Source organism: Panthera pardus, unplaced genomic scaffold, assembly GCF_024362965.1.
Source record: "Panthera pardus isolate Hobbes unplaced genomic scaffold, ASM2436296v1 HiC_scaffold_8, whole genome shotgun sequence".
NCBI lineage: Eukaryota > Metazoa > Chordata > Mammalia > Carnivora > Felidae > Panthera > Panthera pardus.
Window position 1 is genome coordinate 26,826,250 of NW_026527013.1, and position 26,722 is coordinate 26,852,971.

At 35.8% G+C, this 26,722-nt stretch overlaps 1 protein-coding gene across 13 annotated transcripts in view; it reads right to left on the minus strand.

Annotated features, from left to right (window-relative positions):
- The window catches only part of CFAP20DC (CFAP20 domain containing), a 238,250-nt gene that overhangs the window by 147,587 nt on the left and 63,941 nt on the right, over positions 1-26,722 (minus strand). For all 13 annotated transcript variants that reach the window (XR_008420166.1, XM_053896827.1, XM_053896829.1 and 10 more), the window contains one exon: positions 8,672-8,786. Coding sequence is in view for 12 of the 13 variants with exons in the window: in XM_053896827.1 (XP_053752802.1) it covers positions 8,672-8,786 (115 nt within the window). In the remaining variant the exon portion in view is untranslated. The remainder of the gene's footprint in view (positions 1-8,671; positions 8,787-26,722) is intronic.

Below are 26,722 nucleotides of genomic sequence, written 5' to 3' on the forward strand. Positions count from 1 at the left end.
CTAAACCAGCCCTACAAGAGATCCTAAGGGGGACCCTGTGAGACAAAGTACCAGAGACATCACTACAAGCATAAAACATACAGACATCACAATGACTCTAAACCCGTATCTTTCTATAATAACACTGAATGTAAATGGATTAAATGCGCCAACCAAAAGACATAGGGTATCAGAATGGATAAAAAAACAAGACCCATCTATTTGCTGTCTACAAGAGACTCATTTTAGATCTGAGGACACCTTTAGATTGAGAGTGAGGGGATGGAGAACTATTTATCATGCTCCTGGAAGCCAAGAGAAAGCTGGAGTAGCCATACTTATATCAGACAAACTAGACTTTAAATTAAAGGCTGTAACAAGAGATGAAGAAGGGCATTATATAATAATTACAGGGTCTATCCATCAGGAAGAGCTAACAATTATAAATGTCTATGTGCCAAATACCATTGCCCCCAAATATATAAAACAATTACTCATAAACATAAGCAACCTTATTGATAAGAATGTGGTCATTGCAGGGGACTTTAACACTCCACTTACAGAAATGGATAGATCATCTAGACACACGGTCAATAAAGAAACAAGGGCCCTGAATGATACACTGGATCAGATGGACTTGACAGATATATTTAAAACTCTGCATCCCAAAGCAACAGAATATACTTTCTTCTCGAGTGCACATGGAACATTCTCCAAGATAGATCATATACTGGGTCACAAAACAGCCCTTCATAAGTTTGCAAGAATTGAAATTATACCATGCATACTTTCAGACCACAATGCTATGAAGCTTGAAATCAACCACAGGAAAAATCTGGAAAACCTCCAAAAGCATGGAGGTTAAAGAACACCTTACTAACAAATGAGTGGGTCAACCAGGCAATTAGAGAAGAAATTAAAAAATATATGGAAACAAATGAAAATGAAAATACAACAATCCAAACGCTTTGGGATGCAGCGAAGGCAGTCCTGAGAGGAAAATACATTGCAATCCAGGCCTATCTCAAGAAACAAGAAAAATCCCAAATACAAAATCTAACAGCACACCTAAAGGAAATAGAAGCAGAACAGCAAAGGCAGCCTAAACCCAGCAGAAGAAGAGAAATCATAAAGATCAGAGCAGAAATAAACAATATAGAATCTAAAAAAACTGTAGAGCAGATTAACGAAACCAAGAGTTGGTTTTTTGAAAAAATAAACAAAATTGACAAACCTCTAGCCAGGCTTCTCAAAAAGAAAAGGGAGATGACCCAAATAGATAAAATCATGAATGAAAATGGAATTATTACAACCAATCCCTCAGAGATACAAACAATTATCAGGGAATACTATGAAAAATTATATGCCAACAAATTGGACTACCTGGAAGAAATGGACAAATTCCTAAACACCCACACTCTTCCAAAACACAATCAGGAGGAAATAGAAAGCTTGAACAGACCCATAACCAGCGAAGAAATTGAATCGGTTATCAAAAATCTCCCAACAAATAAGAGTCCAGGACCAGATGGCTTCCCAGGGGAGTTCTACCAGACGTTTAAAGCAGAGATAATACCTATCCTTCTCAAGCTATTCCAAGAAATAGAAAGGGAAGGAAAACTTCCAGACTCATTCTATGAAGCCAGTATTACTTTGATTCCTAAACCAAACAGAGAGACCCAGTAAAAAAAGAGAACTACAGGCCAATATCCCTGATGAATATGGATGCAAAAATGCTCAATAAGATACTAGAAATCGAATTCAACAGCATATAAAAAGAATTATTCACCATGATCAAGTGGGATTCATTCCTGGGATGCAGGGCTGGTTCAACATTCGCAAATCAATCAACGTGATACATCACATTAACAAAAAAAAAGAGAAGAACCATATGATCCTGTCAATCAATGCAGAAAAGGCCTTTGACAAAATCCAGCACCCTTTCTTAATAAAAACCCTTGAGAAAGTCGGGATAGAAGGAACATACTTAAAGATCATAAAAGCCATTTATGAAAAGCCCACAGCTAACATCATCCTCAACGGGGAAAAACTGAGAGCTTTTTCCCTGAGATCAGGAACACGACAGGGATGCCCACTCTCACCGCTGTTGTTTAACATAGTGCTGGAAGTTCTAGCTTCAGCAATCAGACAACAAAAGGAAATCAAAGGCATCAAAATTGGCAAAGATGGAAGTCAAGCTTTAGCTTTTTGCAGATGACATGATATTATACATGGAAAATCCGATAGACTCCACCAAAAGTCTGCTAGAACTGATACATGAATTCAGCAAAGTTGCAGGATACAAAATCAATGTGCAGAAATCAGTTGCATTCTTATACACTAACAATGAAGCAACAGAAAGACAAATAAAGAAACTGATCCCATTCACAATTGCACCAAGAAGCATAAAATACCTAGGAATAAATCTAACCAAAGATGTAAAAGATCTGTATGCTGAAAACTATAGAAAGCTTATGAAGGTAATTGAAGAAGATATAAAGAAATGGAAAGACATTCCCTGCTCATGGATTGGAAGAATAAATATTGTCAAAATGTCAATACTACCCAAAGCTATCTACACATTCAATGCAATCCCAATCAAAATTGCACCAGCATTCTTCTCGAAACTAGAACAAGCAATCCTAAAATTCATATGGAACCACAAAAGGCCCCGAATAGCCAAAGTAATTTTGAAGAAGAAGACCAAAGCAGGAGGCATCACAATCCCAGACTTTAGCCTCTGCTACAAAGCTGTCATCATCAAGACAGCATGGTATTGGCACAAAAACAGACACATAGACCAATGGAATAGAATAGAAACCCCAGAACTAGACCCACAAAGGTATGGCCAACTCATCTTTGACAAAGCAGGAAAGAACATCCAATGGAAAAAAGACAGTCTCTTTAACAAATGGTGCTGGGAGAACTGGACAGCAACATGCAGAAGGTTGAAACTAGACCACTTTCTCACACCATTCACAAAAATAAACTCAAAATGGATAAAGGACCTGAATGTGACACAGGAAACCATCAAAACCTTAGAGGAGAAAGCAGGAAAAGACCTCTCTGACCTCAGCCGTAGCAATCTCTTACTCGACACATCCCCAAAGGCAAGGGAATTAAAAGCAAAAGTGAATTACTGGGACCTTATGAAGATAAAAAGCTTCTGCACAGCAAAGGAAACAACCAACAAAACTAAAAGGCAACCAACGGAATGGGAAAAGATATTTGCAAATGACATATCGGACAAAGGGCTAGTATCCAAAATCTATAAAGAGCTCACCAAACTCCACACCCGAAAAACAAATAACCCAGTGAAGAAATGGGCAGAAAACATGAATAGACACTTCTCTAAAGAAGACATCCGGATGGCCAACAGGCACATGAAAAGATGTTCAACGTCGCTCCTTATCAGGGAAATACAAATCAAAACCACACTCAGATATCACCTCACGCCAGTCAGAGTGGCCAAAATGAACAAATCAGGAGACTATAGATGCTGGAGAGGATGTGGGGAAACGGGAACCCTCTTGCACTGTTGGTGGGAATGCAAATTGGTGCAGCCGCTCTGGAAAGCAGTGTGGAGGTTCCTCAGAAAATTAAAAATAGACCTACCCTATGACCCAGCAATAGCACTGCTAGGAATTTATCCAAGGGATACAGGAGTACTGATGCATAGGGGCACTGGTACCCCAATGTTTATAGCAGCACTCTCAACAATAGCCAAATTATGGAAAGAGCCTAAATGTCCATCAACTGATGAATGGATAAAGAAATTGTGGTTTATATACACAATGGAGTACTATGTGGCAATGAGAAAAAATGAAATACGGCCTTTTATAGCAACGTGGATGGAACTGGAGAGTGTGATGCTAAGTGAAATAAGCCATACAGAGAAAGACAGATACCATATGGTTTCACTCTTATGTGGATCCTGAGAAACGTAACAGAAACCCATGGGGGAGGGGAAGGAAAAAAAAAAAAAGAGGTTAGAGTGGGAGAGAGCCAAAGCATAAGAGACTGTTAAAAACTGAGAACAAACTGAGGGTTGATGGGGGGTGGGAGGGAGGGCAGGGTGGGTGATGGGTATTGAGGAGGGCACCTTTTGGGATGAGCACTGGGTGTTGTATGGAAACCAATTTGACAGTAAATTTCATATATTAAATAAATAAATAAATAAATAAATAAATAAATAAATAAATAAACATAAAAAAAAAAGAAAACCTAAGTTAAAAGAAGAAATTGTTGTAATTTAAATGTTAAAGTGAATCACTCATAATTAAGAATAACATGAAAAATAAAATTTTTTATTTGAAAGGTTGAACATTTAATGGTAACTGGAATAGTAAGTGGCCTATACATAAATATTCATATTGGTGTGGCTATAAGAATATTTATTTGCTGCCTTTGGCTATGTAAAGGTTTTAGCTAAAGAACCAAGCAAAGCGGACTATTTAGCAATTACCCTCTAAATTGAGGTTGCAAACTGTATGCTCAGAGGGCCTATGCAGATAACCCAAATGTATGAAGCAGGAAGGGTCTGAGTGCACCTGCATTCTTTATGAGTGGCGAGGACTAAACTTCACACAGAGCTCAAAGTTCTTTTAAAAGTGTGCAGTTGCCACTCGGCTTCAGCTGACTGCTCACTGCACAACAGACAATATTGACAATTTCTGATTTATAAATGTTAGCTAAAGAGCTTTAAAAATACTGCGCTTCAAAGTTTACCACCAAAGTATCTACAGTTCCTAAGAAAGTAGATGTGAAGAAAGTTTTGGCAAAAAGCAGAGAACTAGAGCAACACCACACCAACACCAAGGAGGATCCTAGCAATGGCATTCTGAATGGGTGGTGCTCGCTCTCATCTTACTTCTTGCTATAGAAGGTTCCCCTAAAACATGGCTCAGCTTTAATTCGATAAGGGCCCAATGGGGATAGACTGCATTAACAGTGGAAATGAAAGACACTCTGCTGCTGTAGCATCTCTTGGATTGAGGGGAAAGGAGTATAAGTTTTAGAACTGAATTTTAAAATATCTGTTTGAATAGTACAGAATACTTCTGGGATTATCAAGCACATTTAGAAAGGTACATGACAAACTCATTTATTTTCTCTCCCATGTCAGGAGACACAGTAAGATTTGCCAATTTGGTTGAACAAATATTTATGGAGCACTTACTACATGCCATGTACTTATAGGGACTAGGGATAAAAGTCAATTAAGACAAGCTTATAGTCTAAAGGCGGGGAGATACATAAGCAAATATGATTTAGGTGCAGACTGAAGAAGGGTTATGAAGATCATGAATTTGTGAATGGCAATGGTGAACTATACCCCAAATATCTGAACCACAGAGGGGATATCATGGAGGGCTTCCTGGAAGATATAGCAACTAAAGACCAAACTGAAGCTATAATCCTTATCTATGACTTAAGACTGTGCCAGGCACTGTTCTAAAAGCCTCATGTTTATATACTTGTGTAAATCTCCACAACAATCTTAATAGGATGTATATCTCATATTATCTGCATTTTATAGATGAGGAAAATGAACAGAAACTTGCACAGGGTCACATAACTAGTAACTGTCAGAATTCAGATACCATGCTCTTAACTTCTATATATTACTTATGGGTTTGTATTTAACAAAATATAAAATAATTAGAATACATTACAAGCAGTTATGACTTGGTGATTTCACTGGGATGGGGAATGCTATAGAAAAAAATGTCTTATCTTTGCTTATTGCTTAGGACTATCTCAAATGTAAGTGAACAATTCCTTCCAGATTCAACCAGAACACTATAGAAAAAATATTTTATCTTCGCTTATTGCTTAGAACTATCTCAAATATAAGTGAACAATTCTTTCTAGATTCAACCACATTGAGGAAAAACTTCTAGATATGTTACAAATATTATGACTGCTTTGCCTTTTAAAATTTAGCATGAGCTTAAACTTACCTAAAATAGCGACCAATTTGCTTTCTTCATACCAGGATTTTTTAAAAACTACATGTAACTATTCTCCACTGAGTCATCTAACTGGAGAGTGGGAAGATGAGGTAGATGAATCAAAGAACACTGCCCCACAGGACCTATTACTCATATTACTATTTATTTTTTAGTTTCGGCAGTACACTTCTTATATCATTAGATACCTGGTGCTGCTAGCACAAATTCATGTGACTTATTTGTTAAATAAGAAATATTGGTCAATCAAGTTCACTTGCGATGTTATCAAGGTTCACTTGTAAAGAAAGATAGTATTTGATTTTCAAATACTGTATTCCTACAAATAACACTGTGTGTGTGTGTGTGTGTGTGTGTGTGCGTGTGTGTGTATTATAGCCATGTACAGAATGATCAGTTAAAATTTAAGAAAATATCTAGGACTTCAGTTAATTAACTGACAAAGGGGACTGACCCACAAAGCAAGGTAAAGACAGATTTGATTCATTTAACTGCACACAGAAAAGTGTATTGGTCTCACATACAATTTAACTCTTGGAAACCACATAACATTGAACTCTAAAAAATCTTAGATGAATAAGGAAATCATACTTAAACATAGAAGGGTGAATGCAATTTTATATTATTATAAATGAATTATGCACCACTAATTGCCCTGTTACAGACTTCAACTCTATTACATATACAGTGATTTTTACATTGCCTTCTTACATTTGCATGTTGTTAGAGGACTTTTATTTCTACTCAAAGAACTCCCTTTAGCATTTATTGTAAGACAGGTTTAGTGGTAATGAATTCCATCAGCTTTTGTTTGTCTGGGAAAGTCTTTATCCCTCCATTGTTTCTGAAAGACAGCTTTGCTAGGTATCGTATTCTTGGTTGATTTTAAGTTTTTTTTTTTAATATTTATCAATATCTCTTTTATATTTATCATATTCTCTTCTGGCCTGAAAGGCTTCTGTTGAAAAATCTCCCCATAGTTTTATGGGAATTCCTTTGTATGTAACTTCTCTCTTTTCTCTTGTTGCTTTTAAAATTCTTTCTTTGACTCAACATGTAATTGTAATATGTCTGTAATATGTCTGTGTAGTCTTATTTGGGGTCCTTTGGGCCTCTTGGATCTGGATATCTATTTCTCTCCCCAGGTTTGGGAAGTTTTGAGCCATTACTGATTTAAATACACTTTCTATCCTTTTCTCTTTCTCTTCTTCTTCTGGAATTCCCATAATGTGAATATTGGGAATATTCCCATAATGTAAATTTTCCTTATGTCTCATAATTCTCATAGGGTTTTTTCACTCTTTGTCATTTCATTTCACTTTTTACTCCCCTGACTGGATAATTTTAATTGCCTTGTCCTCCAGGTCACTCATTCTTTTTTCTGCATGGTTGAATCGCTTTTGAAGCTCTCTATTGAATTCTTCAGTTCAACTTCCTATATTTTTCAGCTCTAGCATTTCTATTAGTTTATTTTTGATGTTTTCTATTCCTTTGTCAAAAATCCTGTGCTGTGTGTAGTTTGTTTTCCTAAGTTCATTGAGTTGTCTGTCTGTATGTTCTTGTAGGTCACCAAATTTCTTTAAGAAGATTATTCTGGGGGCGTCTGAGTGGCTCAGTCGGTTGGGCGTCCGACTTCAGCTCAGGTCATGATCTCACGGTTTGTGGGTTCGAGCACTGCATCGGGCTCTGTGCTGACCGTGCAGAGCCTGGAGCCTGTTTCGGATTCTGTGTCTCCCTCTCTCTCTGCCCCACCCCTGTTCACACTCTGTCTCTGTCTCAAGAATAAATAAACATTAAAAAAAAAGAAGATTATTCTGAATTCTTTGTCTGACACATCACAGATCTCCATTTGTTTAGAATCAGTTATTAGAGCTTTATTAGTTTCCAGGTGTCATATTCACCTGACTTTTCATGATCCTTCCTTATACTGGCGTCCATACATTTGAGTAAGTGGTAAAAGGTTTCTTCTAAAATAAATGTATTTAAGATCCCCAAAGGTGAGTTATTTAAAGGAAAGTATTAATCACAGGTTGTACACAAACATGGTAAAGTCATGAGAGTAGTACTAAAATAACTGAAGTTTGAGAAAGACTAGTCAAGTCATATCAGGCTCAAATTTCTTGGCCTGTAACCTACAGTTTACATCTCCATACATTATTTCTGCTTTATGTCTTAGAGGTTACACAATAGGCATAAAATCTCCCAACCTATATCTGACTGTTATATTACAGGACTGCTGTTTCCTTAAGGCTATTTTTTGAAAATCTGGCCACAATGATTAATCATTCTTTGTTCTCCAAATGTGTACCAATTTCCAGCCTTCAAGCTTCTGTTCATGCTGTTCCTTCTGCTTGGAATGCTCACTTCCCTTCTCTAGCTGTTGAATTCTTACAGTCCTTCAAAGGCCCAACTAACTGTAATCTTCTTCATGCAGCCTTTCCTCATCCTGCAGTTAGATGGGCTTCTTTCCCTTTGATGATACCAGTAGAACTTCTCTCTTCACTGAGCTCCCTATCAGTTTTGGTAATATTCCAGATGCTCAAATAATTATATTCTCCCACCTAGTGGATTTTAAGCTCTTTCATGGGAGGGAAAGGAAGAGTATGCATTTTATTCATTTTTATATACTTAACAAAGTACCTTATACACAGAGTAGGCCCATAATTAGTATTTGCTGAATTTAAATTTAATATTTTAAGCAACATTCATGTGACACTTACAATTTTGCGCTTGATCATGAAAAGTGGGATTTTTGCATGGAGAGGAGTTGAGGACAGTTCCTTATGGACCGTTGATAAATACAATCTTCTTTTAATGTTCCCTAAATCAGTAATTCTGAAAAAAGAAAGAAGAGAGAAAGATTTTCATCAATATAATAACCACCGCTTTGGATAATCATCAAAATGATATAGTTTATCATATAGGCCCTTTCCAATAGGGAGATCAAACACAGAATTTAAGAACTGCCTTTTTTTTTCCTTTCAAGGAGTAATAAAGTTTCTTCCTTAAATTCAAAGTGCTCACAAGCCTGAATGTATAAATTCACTTAATATGCTAATTTATTTCAGTACTCTACACTAGATTTCCACAGTCTTCTAGCCTATGAAAAAATTCAATCTGTATGAACTGAGAAACTGCTAGCTTTTAATAACCATTGCTTGTTCCAGCCCCTTAAGCTTGTGTTATCTTGGGACATACTGTCACCTACTAAATAGGAAAACATTATGGGTTTCTTTCCCTAGAAACGCACCTGTCATTTTATATAGGCTCTTAGTCTGCTTAGAGACAGACACAAAACACTGACTGTCGGTTTCACTTCCTAAGCACATATCTTCAAACCAGAATTATAATACACAAGTTTATTGCTCACTATTCAGGTCAAGCCGCTGTGATACCAAGGACACTGAATTTGAACATCTTTAATAGATTTAGACCACAGCCATGATCACAAAGATTAGGTTTGCTTCAAATTGATAGAGGCTCATTTTTATGTTCTGCTTCCTTTAGGTCTCAGAGGCAACAGGAGGCTTAAAATCTCCAAACCTGTCTCAGGCTGCTATATGGTAGAGTTGATGCTTATTAAAGACTGTCTTTTTACCGGAGAATAGTGATGTTTCTACCATTTTTAGCAACTTTATCTACATGTACAAACTGCTAATTTTCTACAATTAGTAATCCCCCAAGCTGACAACATTTCATTCAAATGAACGACTATTAATATTTACAGTGTAATTAAATATTTTAAGTCAACATAGCCTTTTATTTTTTAAAAGATGTTTATTTATTTCACTTGATCTTAGCCAAAAGGCTGAGAAGCGGTAAGATGTTTATTTATTTATTTGGAAAGAGAGAGAGAGTGTGCATGCAAGTGGGGGGGGGCAGAGAGAGAGAGAGAGAGAGAGAGAGAGAGAGAGAATCCCAAGCAGGCTCTGTGCTATCAGCGCAGAGTGCAATATAGGGCTTGATCTTACAAATTGTGAGATCATGACCTGAGAGCCAAAATCAAGAGTCAGATGCTTACCCAACTGAGCCACTCAGGTGCTCCAACATGGCCTTTTCTATAGCTTTTCCTTATCTCCCTTCCTACTTTTCTAATCTCATTATTTCTTCCCTCTAAAACACATATTCTTCTGTAGAAAAACTATCAGTGAACAATGTTAAGAATAAATACAGTAAAAATTAGATGAGATGAATTCAGAGTATGCCCCACCTAAAAATTATACCCTACCTGCACTAAACAATACTATAAATTTATTTAAAAAGCAATAAAGCCTTTCAATCCATAGTCAGAGGTAAGGTTAAAATGCAAAAGTGTTAAGCTTACTGCAGTTTTATATTTAGATGTATAAGTAAATATAGTATAATATTTGCCCCAAGGCAGTGTCTTCAAAGTGAGATGAGCATACGGGGAGGTGGGGTGGTTAGAGCTATCTTTCATCCCATCCTTTACAAATGTTATTTTTGTGCACATTTCCAAATAAATGTGTTTTTGAAATAAATAAATGTACCTACGTGGTTAGTGTGCTCAAACATTTTACCAATAGGATCAAATATGTTTGGAAAGCATTGTCATGTTATTAGGTGTCTTGTGTAAGAAGCTCTGATTAGAGAAATAGAAGGAAAACCATATTGGGATTCTGGAAAAGGAGAGGGAAGAAAAAGTTCCCTCACATCATACAAAAAGTTTGGTTGCACCAACCAAAACTCAGTTGAGCACAATCTTATTAAAGCTCTGCTTTGCTTATAGAGAAAAGACTATGTCATTTTTATTTGAATTGGTAAGGATCAAACTCCAGAAGAATGTTTGAGCAGACTACCATTTTATCAACATATAGAACTACAGGAACATTCATTCATTCACATATTTAAGAAAAAGCTCACTGAACCAGACAGTATCCTGGGAGTACACTGGGGAATATGATGGTGAGAAAAGCAAGGTAAAAAAGGAGAAAGAGAAAAAATAAATGCCAGTTCTTCTAAATGCAATGAAGAAAACAAAGAAGAGACGGAATTAGAAAACATCAAGAAATGATCTACTTTATAATAAAGCCAGCAGGGTTAGGTAGGACCTAGCAGGTAAAAAGAGGGCATAAAGTAGAAAGGGCAGCCTAGAGCCAAATCATGCAGGGTCTTTAGCCAAGGTAAAGGGTTTTATAAATTTACTGTTCACACTGGGAGAGTCAACATTCCACCTTGCATGATGAATGGATATCATAAAGACAAATAATTATAGTCTCTTTGATTTCTTTATTTTATATGTATAACTGAAATGAGGATTTTAGAGTACAATCTCATGTGCTTTGATAAATGTTTACACTGATATAATCACCACTCCAAACAAAATATAGAACATTTCCATCACCTTAGAAAGTTCTCTCTTGGCCCCCTCTCATCAATCATCACTCCTGATTTCTAACATCATGTCTAAGTTTTGTCTGTTCTCAAAATTCTTATAAATGAAATGGTGTAGCATATACTCTTCTGTGACTGGCTTCTTTTCACTTAACATGACATTTTTGAGATTTATCCATGTTGTAACATGCACCAATGGTTCATTTCTTTAATTGCTGAGGCTTGTATGGCTATGCAATTTATCTATCCATTCTCTTGTTGATGGATACTTATTTCCGGTATAGGTTTTTCATAAATAAGACCTGTCTGAATATGCCTGTGAGTTTTTTTGAGAACAAGTATTTTCATTCTCTTGATAACTAGGAATGGGATTACTGGGTAGTTGAGGAATAAATATGTATAATTTTATAGATTCTATAGATATTTTATAGGTTTCTCATAAATAAGACCTGTCTGAATATGCCTGTAGAGTCTTTTTGTGAACAAGTATTTTTATTCTCTTGATAACTAGGAATGGGATTACTGGGTAGTTGGGGAATAAGTATGTACAATTTTATAAAAATAATTCTCCAAAGTACCAACTTTTGGTACTAGCAGACTTTAATGTTAGCCAATTCTGGTTGGTATGAACAAATATCATTGCGATTTTATTTGCATTTGTCTTATGAATAATGACACTGACTACTTTTTTTTTTTTTAATAAGCTTTACGCCCAACATGGGACTCAAACTCACAACCCTGAGATCAAGAGTCGCTCACTTCAATGACCAAGCCAGCCAGGTACTCTCACCTTGACCACTTTTACATGTGTTTACTGGTATGTCTTGTGTAATGTCTGTTAAGTCATTTGCTCAACTTTATTGGGTTGTTTTCTTATAATTATTTATATATTTTGGATATTTGTCCTTTGTCATATATATGCATTGTGAATACTTTCTTGCCTATTATAATGGTATCTTTTGTTAACCTTTTATTTGGAAATAATTTCTCACACAAAAGTATCAATAGTACACAGAAACTCATATACACATTATCTATATTAGCTTATTGCTTAATGATACCTTTTGATTAGAAGTTTTTAATTTCATGAAGTCCAGCTTATCATTATTTACAGTCGTACTTTCTATTTCCTAAAAAATCCCTGCCTAGCCCAAAGTTGCAAAGAAGATACTTTTCTACGCTTTCTTCTAGATCTTTATAGTTTTAGTTTTTCATTCTATGATCCATCCAATATTAATTTCAGTATATTATGTGAGGTAGTGGGTGTGGTTCTTTCTGTATGTTTATCAAGTTGTCCCAGCACTATTTGTTAAAGATTCTCCTTTTCCAAATTGAAATGCCATGGTACTTTGCTGAAAATCAATTGTATATGTGTGAGTGTGGATCTATTTCTGGGCTTTCTATGGATCCATTTGTTTCATTTATCCATTCTTCCGCCAATGTCACACTGTCTTGATCACTCTGGATTTGTAGTAAGTCTTGAAAGTAGATGAAGAAACTCTTCAACTTTTTGTTTGTTTTTTTGTTTTTTTGTTTTTTGAGGTTCATTAGGCCCTTGCTTTTCCAGATAGATTTTAGGATCCACTTATCATTTTCTATAAAAAAAAGTTGTTAAGAGTTTTGGATTGTGTTGAATCTATAAGATCAATCTGGGGAGAACAATATTGAGTTACCCAATCCACTTACATGGTATTTATTATGTATTTGTTTAGGCCTTGTTTAATTTCTTTCACAATATTTTACAGCTTTAATTTTAGAAGTCTTGTGCAGCTTTTGTTAAATTTATTCCTAAGTATTTTGTTTTTTGATGTGATTGAAGATAATTGCTACTAGTATATAAAAATTTCATCGATTTTTGTATATAATTATTTCTGTGACCTTGCTTAATTCACACATTACTTTTAGTAGTTGTTTTGTAGATTCCTGAGGATTTTATACATAAACAATCATGTCTTCAGTGAATAAAGACTTTATTTCTGTTTTTTTCAATATTTTTATTTTTTATTTTTTTCTTGCATTACTGCACTGGTTAGCACCTCCAGCATATACTAAATTGAAATAATGAGAGCAGAAAACCTTGCCTTGTTCCTAATCATAAGGGAAAAATGTTCACTATGGTTCCATTACATATCATGTTAGATGTAAGTTCCCTTTAACATATTGAGGATCTTGTCTTTTCTATTTCTAGTTTTTTTAAAGGTTTTTTTTTTTTAATTCATGAAAGGGTATGGAATTCTGTCCAATGCTTTTTCTGCATTGAGATAGTCCTGTTGTGTTTCTCCTTTATTCTGTCCATATTTTGAATTATACTGATTGACTTCCAAATGTGAAACCAACCTTGTATTCTTGGTATAAATTTCAATTATGCTAGTATTTTGTTGAAGAATTTTACACCTGTGTTCATGAGGTACATTGGTTTGTATTTTCTCATGATATTTATATCAGGTTTTGACAACAGAGTTAAGCTAATCCCATAAAGTGATTTGGGAAGAGTTTCCTCCTCTTCTATTGTCTGAAAATTTATTTAAAATGGTGCTAGTTTATTTATTTTTATTTTTAAATGTTTATTTATCTATTTTGAGGAGGGTAGGGGCACAGAGAGAGGAAGAGAGAGAATCCCAAGCAGGTTCCATGCTGTCAGTGCAGAGCCAGATGCAGAGCTCCATCTCACCAACTGTGAGATCATGACCTGAGCTGAAATCCGGAGTCGGATGCTTAATCAAATGAGCCACCCAGGTGCCCTAAAATGGTGCTAGTTTAAATGTTAATAGAATTAATGTAAGTCTAAAGCTTTCTTTGTGGGAAGATTTTGGTTATATATTCAATTTAACAGAGTATGAGGCTATTCAGATTTCTAATTTTTGTTGTTTCAGTTTTAATACATTGGGATTTTATTGCCTTAAAGTTGTTCATATTATTCCCTTTATTATCACTTAACATTAGTAGGATCTGTAGTGGTATCCTGTCTCTCATTCTTGACATTGGTAATTTGTGACTTCTCTCTTTTTATTATTCAATCCCTCTATGGTTTATTAAGTTTAACTTTTTAAAGAAACAACTCTTGGCTTTGTAGAATTTCTCTACAAATTCTTTGTTTTCAATTTTATTGATTCTTGGTTCTATGTTTATTTCTTTCCTTCTACTTATTTTAGGTTTAATTTGTTCTGTTTTTCCCCCTTCACTTCTTCGGGTGGAAAGTTAGATAATTAATTTTAAACCTCTCTCTTTTCTCATACAAACGTTTAAAACTTATAAAGCTTTCCTCTAAGCATTATGTTAGCTGTCTCCCACAAATTCTGATATGTTGTACTGTAATTTTCATTCAGTTTGAAATATTTTCTAATTTCCCAAATGATTTCTTCTTTGAATCTTGGGTTACTCAGATGTGTGCTATTTAATTTCCAAATAGTACAGTCTTTCCTATATATTGCATTGCTATTGATTTTTAATTTAATTCCATTGTGGTCAGAAAACATACTTTGTTAAGTTTCCTTTTAAAAAAAATGTAATAAGACATTGTTTGATTCAGAATATGACTGATGGATGGTCTACATGCACTTGCATTTCTTATTTTTTTTATTTTAAAACTTTAAAACATTAAAAACTACTTTCCCCAAGTCTACTCAGTACTGATCCATTTATCTATAGGCCATTATTTCATATTTCTGGGCAAGTCTGGCACCCAGATCACAATTTTCTTCTGCCACCATTCTGGGTAACTTTATCTACACAAGAGAGCAAAATTTAATTTAAACTTAAACCTTTTCCACCATGACAATCAACACATCTATTCCATTTTAGCACCTTATACAGATAGCCCTACTTTGTAGCCCATCATCACTAGGAATTGTTCAACTTCAAGGTCTCCATTTCAAATTTTCTTCCTGATTTCATTAATTCATTCTACTAGCATTCAGTCAATGCCTTAACAGCACAACACAAGGCACCAGAGATATGGAAGTAGCTAAGTTGCAGAAATCATTCTCCAGTGTGGAAGGAAAAATAAACATTCTTCAGTAGCTGTTTTAGCACATTTCATAGACGTTATCTTATTAGGTCTCACAAAAATCCTTCACTAAAGGCAGTATATTCATTCTCCATTTTGTAGATAGGGAAATTAGACTCCATAAACTAAGGAAGCTACTAGTGTATGGAAATACAGCTAGGTAAGTAGCAGAATGTTAAAATTGCCTCTTTAAAATCCACCACGATTTCTGTGATATGACTGTATGGTCACTACCATAATAGCCTGAAGCTCTTTCATTCATTCATGCTCAGTGGCCACTATTTGCCACATGCTGTGCTGGCAGTGACAAGGCTGCCTTGGTGCCGTCCTCACAGAACCACAGCCAAACACTTTCAATACAATACTTGTTCATCTGATAAAAACCACATACCCTTTTGCTTCTCCCCTTATCACTCTTTTAAAACCATTTCCTGCTCAAGTCTGGCTTCCAGTCTGGATCCAATTTTCTAATAGGTCACAAACATGTGTCTTAAACTATGACTCCAGTTAAAGCCTCCTGAAAGGATGATCCAAAGCTAGAAAGATGAGTGTAGTAATCCACTAGAATGTGGTAATTCATCTAAAGAAAAAATATTTACCAAATTTCAGAAGGTCTTTGTGCTTGGCACACAATCAGAACAAGTGACTTAGACTTCAGTTCTTGATGTATGCATTCCTCAAAGAAAAGGTAGTGATATTATTATTAAATATCTATTAGGGGTGTCTGGGTGGCTCAGTTGGTTAAGTGTCCAACTCGATCTCAGCTCAGGTCATGATCTCACAGGTCCTGAGACTGAGCCCTGCATCGGGCTCTGTGCTGACAGTGCAGAGCCTGCTTGGGATTCTCTCTCTCCCTCTCTCTCTGCCCCTGCCCTATTTGTGCATGTTCTCTCTTTCCCTAAAAAAAAAAACAAAAAAAAAAAAACTTAAAAAATAAATATCTATTATGTATTGAACATTTCTTTATGCCAACACTGTATTAAGTATTCTAGATGCATTATCTCACAATGCTCTCATAAACCCCACAAGATGTCTATTAGTATTATCTCTACTTAACAGATGAGGAAACTGAAGCTTTAGTTCTCAGACATCTAGCAGAATGCAGATTTAAACTCAGATCTAATTGATCCTAGTACTTACTACATTCTTAACAAGATGCTGATCTTCTTTTGGGCAGACAGTGCCTATAAAAACATCCATAGTAGAAGAATCTTTGCTCCTGGGAACAAAATATTTAGCATCTGGTAACTAAGACTGTTTGGCTGGACAGAACCCATGTTTGCCTTTGTAAGTATGTGTGTGCATGTGCACACACATTCCATTCACAAATTCTTCTTTTAAAAATTTGTAAAAAAACAGAAACAAAGACAACACCCCTCTGATTCAGGAACTATTATCTTGCAATTAAAAGCTCGTAGGTTAATCTGACTTTCTTAATTTTCATGTTCTTGGAGGTCACTTCACCGTGCCACCATAGGCTTCATATACTTACAGTCCTCTCAGTTATTAGTGAGGAACCCTGTGAATCACTGATTCTGCCCTGTTTTGAACATCTGGACTTCACTGTTCCAATTAGCTGTCAGGCTGAGGAAAGGACACAGGTGCAAGTAGTTTATTGGAGAGCTGATTCCATGAAACAGGAATGAAGGAAGAGGGAGAGTAAGACAATAAAAGAGGAAAAGCCAAGATAAGAATGCGCTGTCAACAATACTGCTATAGACCACAGGGGCTGCATCCCACCAGGATGTCCAGGACCATGGAAACATGTACAGAGCATCTCCCAGAAGTGTCCACTTGAAGAGAGGAGGTGGGAGCATATATTCTCTACCTTCCAACTCCCCGCAATGGTTAAGGGTTGCCTTGGGGGGCCTAACCTCCCTAGTATTTTCAGGCTATGCCTATCTGTGGGTGGAGTAGTAGGTTCCCACAACATCAAACAAAGTCCTGGATGGCACTTTATATGGGAAGCTATCCAAGCAAGCTTGCTCCAAACCACCCACTGCAGCTGCAGCTGATATCGGACGTGGACCCAGAGGACGTGACATGGAACACTGGAGTGGGCTGCCACAATGACAATACCAGCATGCTTTCTACTTAAACATACTCTCCCTCCTGTTGTTTTTTGGTGCCTTTGCTTATGCGTTTCCCTTGAAAGCCCCTTCTCTGATTATGCCAGCTGAAATTATATTCATCCATCATAGTTTGGGTTGTAATGCTACCTCCTCCCTGAAAACACCTCAGACTCCAAATTAAAAATAATTACATCTTTTTTTTTTTTTTTTTTTTTTTACTCACCACAGCATGTTTTTCAACCTCTATTACTGAATTTCTTTCATTCCCTCTTGGTGTTCTAGGTCAGTAACTACAGTCCACTTTATGGGCCATAATCTGATGCAAATATGCAAATCTTTTCCTTTGTTTTCATGGGTGAATAACATGCAGTTCCATAAATTTCAGTTTTATCACTTCTAGTAACATTCTAATTGAGTTTAAAAGGGTTACTAGCATTTGGTACTCCCAAGCCCATTTTAGAGTTTCAAGCAGTCTCTCATTCTAAACTCCGCAAAGAAGTATGACTGCCCTGAAAGGTTTGGTGATTTGTAAGAGTTCCCAGTACACACATGTACAAACACAACAGAGGTGGGATTTCTGCAGTTTGGGGAAAGGACAATTCATTATCAATTTATCATCAGTGTTGTCTTAATAGTAGTTTCTGAGTACTGCTTTTTTTTTTTTTTTAGTGATCAATTGTTATTATTCTAGACTACTCATTATCAACAAGTATGGAAATAAGCTGTAATGGTTAAGAGCATTAATTTCAAAGCCATACTTTCTGTGTTCAAATTCTGGCTTCACCATTTCTTAGCTGTGTGACAGCGGGTATGTTACTTAACCTTTTGTACCTCAGTTTCTTTATTAATAAAACGTGGAAAACCATAGTACTCATAAGACTGTTGTGAGGACTGCATATGTAAGCGAATATAAGAAAAATGCTCAGAATAGTGCCTGGCACACAGAAAATTCTAACTAAGTACTAACCATCGTCAACTTGGGTGGTTGTGGATTGTTTAGTGAATGCTATGTATTTTTAGCCTTTCATTTTCTACTAACTAAAATATTTATTAAGAAAGAAAGGCCCCCTGGGCTGTAAGGCTCCCTAAGAACCATACAGTGGATACACAGCCCAACTTTGTCCTTGTAGAGGTCAGGTCTTTGGTTTGCACAATAGTTCTCCATCAGACCTAGCCATTACAGCTCTGATCTCTGGAAGAATTTCTAAATGCTCACGTGCCCAGTTTAGGACAGAGGTATTAGGACTAAGCCACTCATATGGTGATGAGAACTTATTCTACTGTCTTTGCAAAAATAAATATGCAAACCTTCCCTATCTCATAATCAAGAATACTTGGTTTTGGAGGGAAAACAAAATCATGTGCTAAGCTTAAATGGTTCTGAAAGCAAGCTGAATTGCTACTTTAAAAAAATTAAAATTAGTCATTCATGAGAGAGAGAATATAAATGCATATGTGTGAACTACTTAAAAGCTTCATTATGCTCATGTGCTCATGTGCTTTTTTGGGGACAATTTAGTTGCTGTAAGGAAGGCTGCTTGTAAAACAGCTCTTCAGTTGTAATGCAGGCTTGATTTTCACCATCTCAAACCTCCTGTGACCTAACAAAGCAGAAAAAGACAAGCAACAGTGGCATTGCTCCTCTTACACTTAAAGATATATATATTTTTAAAAACCCATATATGAGTTAATACATTTTTATATCTGTAAGTGAGCATTCATAGCTAAGGGTCAGCAATGTAATAGAAAAAGTAATGAGACCATGTTGAGAAAAAATGGGGTAGTCAACAGGAAAATCAACCTCATTTATTATAATATTCTAGTGATCAGCAGGTGTATAACTCTTTCAGCTATGGTCATTAACGACATTCATTCCAAACTTAACATCTACATTTGCAAACCATTTGAAAGTAAAATTACTTTCCAATTCAGTTTCCAATTTGCTTTTATATCTTCATCTTTGATTGACAATTTTTTTTAACAATGGCAACCTCAGTGAGTATTTGAGTAAATGGTAGCAACCATCCAATAGTGTAGATAAACTCATCCATTTAGATTACCTATTCACTTTTCTTCCGTATATACAATCATTTACAACCACTGAATGTTCACTTCAGTTTAAACTTGCAAAACTGATGTCAGGCTTCTGGTGATTAGATTCATTTATTAGAATTATTTGTTCTTAAAGCCAAAGTGGTATTTATTTTTTTTATCATGACCTAAAAATGACCAAATTTGAATGCACACCTTCAGTGATGCCATCAAATAACTCCAGGTATAATTGCAAGAAAATAGTGAGTTTGCAAAATGGTACATTTAAATGTGTGCAATGATGTTTAGGTATATAGTTAACATGGCTGTGTACTGAAATTTAAAGTCATGTAGAAGACGCATAAGATACATTCATTCCTATGCTTCATGATCACCACAGGGAATTTTATTCCATTAATCTTTCCCAGATCCTTTCTACTGAAGTTTAATTCATTGAGGATTCTTTTGTCCTTTATAAAGAAGAATAGGAATTCTGAACCTAAGATGCTTTCATATGTTTAGTAAAACACATGGAGCCCTCTTTTTATAATGAGCATTCATTACAAGGCATATTTCACAGGTATGACTTTAATAAGTGGTACTCTTTGAATTTTTCTCTGAATATAATTTGATCCCCTCTTAAAAAGCAGCTTTATTGAGGCATAATTTACATGCCACAAAATTCACCATTTTTAGGTGCATCTTAATGGCTTAGTTAGGTAAGTGTCCAACTCTTGATTTCAGCTCAGGACATGATCTCACAGTTCATGGGATTGAGCCCCACACTGGGCTCTGTGCTGTCAGAATGGAACCTGCTTGGGATTCTCTCTTTCTGTCTCTCTGCCCCTCCCCTGTGTGCATGCTGTCTCTCTTTCTCTCTCTCTCAAAATAAAAAAATAAACTTAAAAAAAAATTCACTACATTTTTAGTATATTTAAGGAGTTATGCAACTATGACCAGAATTCAGTTATTGAACATTCCCATCATCCAAATAGATCCTGCATACCTGTCTACAGTCAGTTCCACTCTCATCCCCACCATCAGGCTATCCTGAATCTGGTTTGGGTCTGGAAACTTGTCTTCTCTAGATATTTCATATAAATGGAATACAGAATATAAATTTTTTTGCATCTCACATCTTTCACTTAGCACAATGTTTTTGACATGCATCCATACTGTAGCTTGTATCATTACTTTTTATTGCAGAGTAGTATTATAACATATGGATATGCCACATTTTGCTTATCCATTCACCAACGGAATTGACAGAATTGTAGTTTGTCTCCAGCTTTGGCCAATCTAAATAATGATACTAAGAACATTCATGTTCAACTCTGGGTGTAGTCATGTTTTCACATTTCATAGGCTAACACCCAGGAAGACAGCTATTGTGCTGGGTATGGGGTGGTATCTCACTGTGGTTTTATTTTTTTAATTTTCTTAAGTTTTTATTTAAATTCCAGTATAATTAACCTACAGTGTAATATTAGCTTCAGCTGTACAATACAGTGATTCAACATTTGCACACAACACCCCACACTCATCAGAACAAGTGCCCTCCTTAATTCCCATTATCTATTTAACCCATCCCCAACCCATCTCCTCTCTGGAAACCATCAGTTCTCTATAGTTAAGAAAAAGTTAAAAATAGAACTACCCTATGATCCAGCAATTGCACTACTAGGTATTTACCCAAAGAATACAAAAATGCTAATTCAAAGGGATACATGCACCCGAATGTTTATAGCAGCATTATCTACAATATTCAAATTATGGAAACAGTCATTGTGGTTTTAATTCGCATTTCCCTAATGACAAATGATGTTGAGAATATTATCATGTGCTTTTTAGCCATTTATCTATTTACTTTTATGAAATGTCTATCCAAATCTTTTACTAAGTTTTAAATTGGGTGATATATTTTCTTACTATTAAATAGTAAGAGTTCTTTTCATATTCTGGATACAAGAATGTTATCATATATATGATTTGCAAATATTTTCACCATTCTGAGGCTGTCTTCATTTACTTAAAGGTGCCTTTAAATGCAAAACTTATATTTTTTTATAAAGTCCAATTTATTATTTTTTATTTTTGTTTTGTTGACATATCTACAAATGCTTTGCCTAACCCAGGGTCATGAAGATTTCCTACTGTTTTCTTTCAGAAGTTTTATATTTTTAACTCTTATATTTAGGTCTACAATCCATTTTGAGCTAATTTCTGTATATGGTGTGAGGTAAGGTTCTAATTTTTTTGCATATGGATATCCAAATGGCCCAGCATCATTTGCTGAAAAGACTATTTTTTTACCTACTGAATTGCTTTAGCAACGTTGTAAAAAAAATCAACTTATCATAAATGTAAGGTTTTATTTCTGTATGCTACTTCATTTATCTATCTTCTTCATGCCAGTACCATACTGCCTTCATTACTGTAGCTTTATACTAAATTTTGAAAGTAGTAAAGATAAGTCCTCCACCTTTGTTCTTCTTTTGCAAAACTGTTCTATTACGAATCTTTGAATTCCCATATAAATTTTATGATCAGTTCATCAAATGCTGGAAACATTATGGTAAGTGAAAGAAGCTAAACACAAAAGACTACATACTGTATGGTTCCACTTATATGAAATGTTCAAAATAAGCAAATCTCTAGATGGAAAGAAAGGGCTGGGAGTCGCAGGAGGCGGGGAGTAACTACTCATGGATGCAGGTACTTTGTGGGTGATGAAGCATTCTAAAATTACGCAGTGGTGATGGTTGTACAACTCTATGAAATATACTAAAAACCACTAAATCATACATTTTAAGGGGAGAATTTTATGGTATGTGGATTACATCTCCACTAAAAAAAAAGCTGTTATGAGTTCAATCACTTATTGGTGATGGGACTTTGGATAATGGGAAATATAGCAGAAAGATACAGAAAAGAGTAAGCATCACCTTTGTTGGTGATGCCCTTGTGCTTTTGGAAAACATTCATTCGATGACCCACAGTCATTGCTGTAGGTTCAACTGTGTTCCCCGGAAAAATATGTCCAAGTCTTAATCCCTGGTACCTATGAATGTGACCTTATTTGGAAAATGGGGTCTTTGCAGAAATAATTGAATTAAGATAAAGTCATGCTAGGTTAAAGTGGGCTGTAATCCAATGATTGGTGTCCTTATAAGAAGATGGAAATTCAGACATACACACACAGAGGGTACCATGTGACTACAGAGCCAGAAACTTGAGTGATGCATCTATAAGCCAAGAAATGCCAAAGATTGCTGGCAACTGCCAGAAAAGCTGGCAGAGAGGGGCATGGTAGATTCTCATTAAGTGTTTCAGAGGGAACTAACCCTGCTGACACCTTGATCTGGGACTTTTAGCTTCCAGAACTGTGAGATAATACTGTTGTTTCAAGCCACCTAGTTTGTGGTGATTTATTATGGCAGCCCTAGGAAACTAACACAGTAATATTTACATCTTTATTATTAAAGACAAAGGGTTTCAGGAACTAGAGTCAACCTCTTGGGAGTTTCAATTCCTTCATCTATAAATTGGGGATAGTGCTCGCTTCGGCAGCACATATGCTAAAATATAAATTGGGGATAATAACATCTGTCTATTCATCATGCTGAAAAATAAAGAACAAATAAATAAATAAATACAATTAAAATTAAAAAAATTATAAACATGAAAATGAGAACACTGCTACCTGTGAGAAAAAAAGGGAAATTTGTTTACACAGCCATCAAGTGCTAGATACTATTCTATTTGTTGGGATAGGTGGTGTGCACAGATGTTTGCTTTATTAATATTTTATGATATATTTCTTGGGCATATGAGTGATAGTCAAACCCTTTCTGTACTATCCCCAGAAAATCAATGTAAAAAAATAGTTCCTTTTAATGTCCTACTCTCTTGTCTTTTTTGGCTATATTAATAAATAAATACAATAAAATACAAAATTATAAAAAAGAAACTGTGAAGCACTTTGTAAATATAGGATATTACTCCTCCAGATGTATGTTTCTAATTGATTTGTCAGCTCTAATTTATTGGGTTTTCTCTTTCCTTTTCTTCAAGATCATCTGTTTTCAAGCAACATTCACCTTCCTTAGAAAAGCTACAGCCTGGATGCTAGAATTCTCTAACATAAAAGTGAGATGTCAAACCATGGAACTCTCATACCACTCACTCTCCTAACCCTACCTCCCAGCACCCCCACTTGAAAAACACACTTTGTCATAAATTGTCAATGAACTCACGTTTATTTTAGGAAATACAACACCAATGCACTGCAACCTTTTGTTTATACATAGGGTTAGGGGACTGCTTGTTCCATAACTGACTATTGTGTTGCACTGAATAGTATCATTATAAATGATCACGTTTTGAAGACCACCATAAAGAAGATATTTGGCACTAAAAGTACGTTTTTCACAAATTGTAAATCAGGATGCTCAATTATCAATATAAAATACTACATAAACTCTGATTATTAGGGGTTTCTGAGTATTTAGAGTCTTGAAAAAACTTTTTAAAACTTTTGCCCTCAGTGAAAATTTGGCAGAATCCAACAAGGGCGGGGGGAATCTGTTAAATGTCCTTGAACACCTCCAGATTTTCCCTCCCTCTTCATCTCTGCTTTCCTGATTGTATCACTATAGCTGTAGAAGATTATGAACCTTTAGGTAATGCATACATTCTTTTACTCACATGAAAATCTCACGTGTCTTAAATGGAGAAGATTTTACAAGTACGTAAAGATACACTTATATGGAAGTTCATTACAACATGGAGAGAAAAACAAATAGAGAAATTTTAGATAAATATGTTATGCTATACCCAGGCAATAATACATATAGCAGCTACTAAAAAGAATGAGACAGATTAATATGTAGTAACATGGAAAGATTCCCAAGATAAATAAAAGTAGGTAGGCCCACTGTCACCATACCAAACCAATTTCTATAAAGTATAAATGGTAGATTCTCTTTGTGGAAAAAAGAATTATAATACCACACACACGCAGAGTTCATCTCTGCAGGCACTCACAAAAACAGTTACCTTTAGAGAATGATTTCAAAGATTCTTAACTTAGGTATGGATTGCTTTTATTATATAATTTCTAAATGGAAGAGCTTTAGCCCATATGGACAAAGCAATGATTAGTAGTTTACTATCTGAAATAAAATAAATAATCTACGCAGACAACGATATATAAAAAAGAAGGTTTAAAAAAACTCTTTACTTCTCGGGACCTCAAAAAAGATATGCAACATTTCACAGGTACCACAAGGGAATTGTAGCTAGGGTTTTGCTGCTAGGCCCATACTCATGTGGGGAATCAATAGACCATCCTTCGAGGTAAGAGCACAACAATTTACTTATAGTGGTTTATCGAGTGCTTAGTTCAATACGAGTGGACATTTTGTCAATAACATTCTAATGGATGCTATGGATGACAGTTCAGTGCTATAATATACAAGCTGGAAGGCCATATAATAAAATCTATAGGTCCCTGGAGTCAGAGGATGATCATTTGTAGAGGAACTAAAGAAAAACACCAAGAAATGTCTCACTGTAGAGCCTAATAATTGTTTTGAAGTAAAAAGCAAATAGATTTGGTTATTATGGATTGCATTAGTGGTAACACATTGGTGCCATTTTTATACATTCTTTTATCTTAAAATATTTTAGTAAATGAAAGGTGAAATTAGAAAGCTTTCCTTCATTTGAATTAGGCTGGAAGCTTATCAATGTAAACACATTTCCCAATTAAGTTAGACAACACATAGAATTCATCACCTGAATCCTGTTGGTTAGAAATAAGAGCTTGAGATGAGCAGCAAATTAACTTGTTCAATTCCATAGTCAATTCACAAGTTTCCAGCACAAGGCTAATGTGGTCACATGAGCTATATCTGTACCAATTTTCAAAGCAAGGAAGTGTTCCCAGAAGGCACAAAACTACTGCTCGTTTAAAAAGTATATCCAATTAGATATCAAGATAATTTTATGGGGAGAAGATAATACCTGTCATTTTCACATTTGATTTCTGAAGCATTCACTATTCCCTTTTTCTTTTCCCTAAAGCTAGATTTATGTATTATTCAATATTCTGGGAGGAATTAAAATGTGCATTCAAATAGTTCCTATAGACTTATATCTGGGAGCTTCTGGGTTCTCTTCTCTCTCTCTCTCTCTCAAACATTCTTTTCCTTGGGGACTATTTTCCACTCCCCCCTCTGATTTTAAATGTTTTCTGTATGTTGACAATTCAATCTACATCCCTAGCCCTGATTCATTCCTTGAACTCCAAACTGCTTACTTCAAACCTTTCCTGGATATTCCACAGACATTGCAAATGAAACCCATCAAGAGGAAAACCAACAAAAAGACTCTTAACTATAGAGAACAAACTGATGGTTACCAGAGGGGAGATGGGTGGGGGATGGGTGAGATAGGTGATGGGAATTAAGGAGTACACTTGTGATGAGCACAGGGCGATGTATGGAAGTGAATCACTATATTGTACATCTGAAACTAATAACACTGTATGTTAACTGGAATTTAAATAACTTTAAAAAAAGACCCCAATTCCCATCCTCACTACTCCCAGCAGGGCTCAAATCAGAAACCTAAGGGATTTCCTCTCTTCAAGTCTATCAGTTCTATGTTGAATCTACTCATTTCTCTAACTCTTATACTGTCACTCTGGTCCAAGCACTATATGTCTTGCCTGCACAGCCTTCCAGCTGGTCTCCCTGCTTCTATTTTTATCCTCCTTTCCCTAGTCAAGACTCTCAAGTGCATCCAGAGTGACCATCTTACATGGGGATCTATTAGCCTGTCTTATGTCAGTAACTTCACGCTGCTCTGAGAACAAAATCTATGTTCCTAGCTCACAAGGTCTATAAATTATCCTGCCTCACTTACCAGGTCTCATTCTCTATAATCAGGAACCTCAAAGGAAAAAAAAAATCACTCTACATGGGTTAAATGAATGCCATGAAATATCTCCTCACAGAGGTATGGGCAGGGTTGAGGGAATGAGGGATGGTTAGACACTGAAAGGTAACAACAGAGGGCAGCCATAACCATTCCTAGGTGTATAAGGGCAAGAGGAGGACTGGAGACAGAGCAACTGGATCTTCGTAGGAGGGGTCCTGCAGAAGGAAAGGGAAGAAGTACCCTGACTTCTCTCTTCCTGTCTTCTGATCTCCTGATGATACTTCCCACTGACTGAAAAGGCCTGAGATTGAGGGAGTCGGGTGATTAATACAATGTGATGTGGGGGAACAGAAGGCATGTGCTGC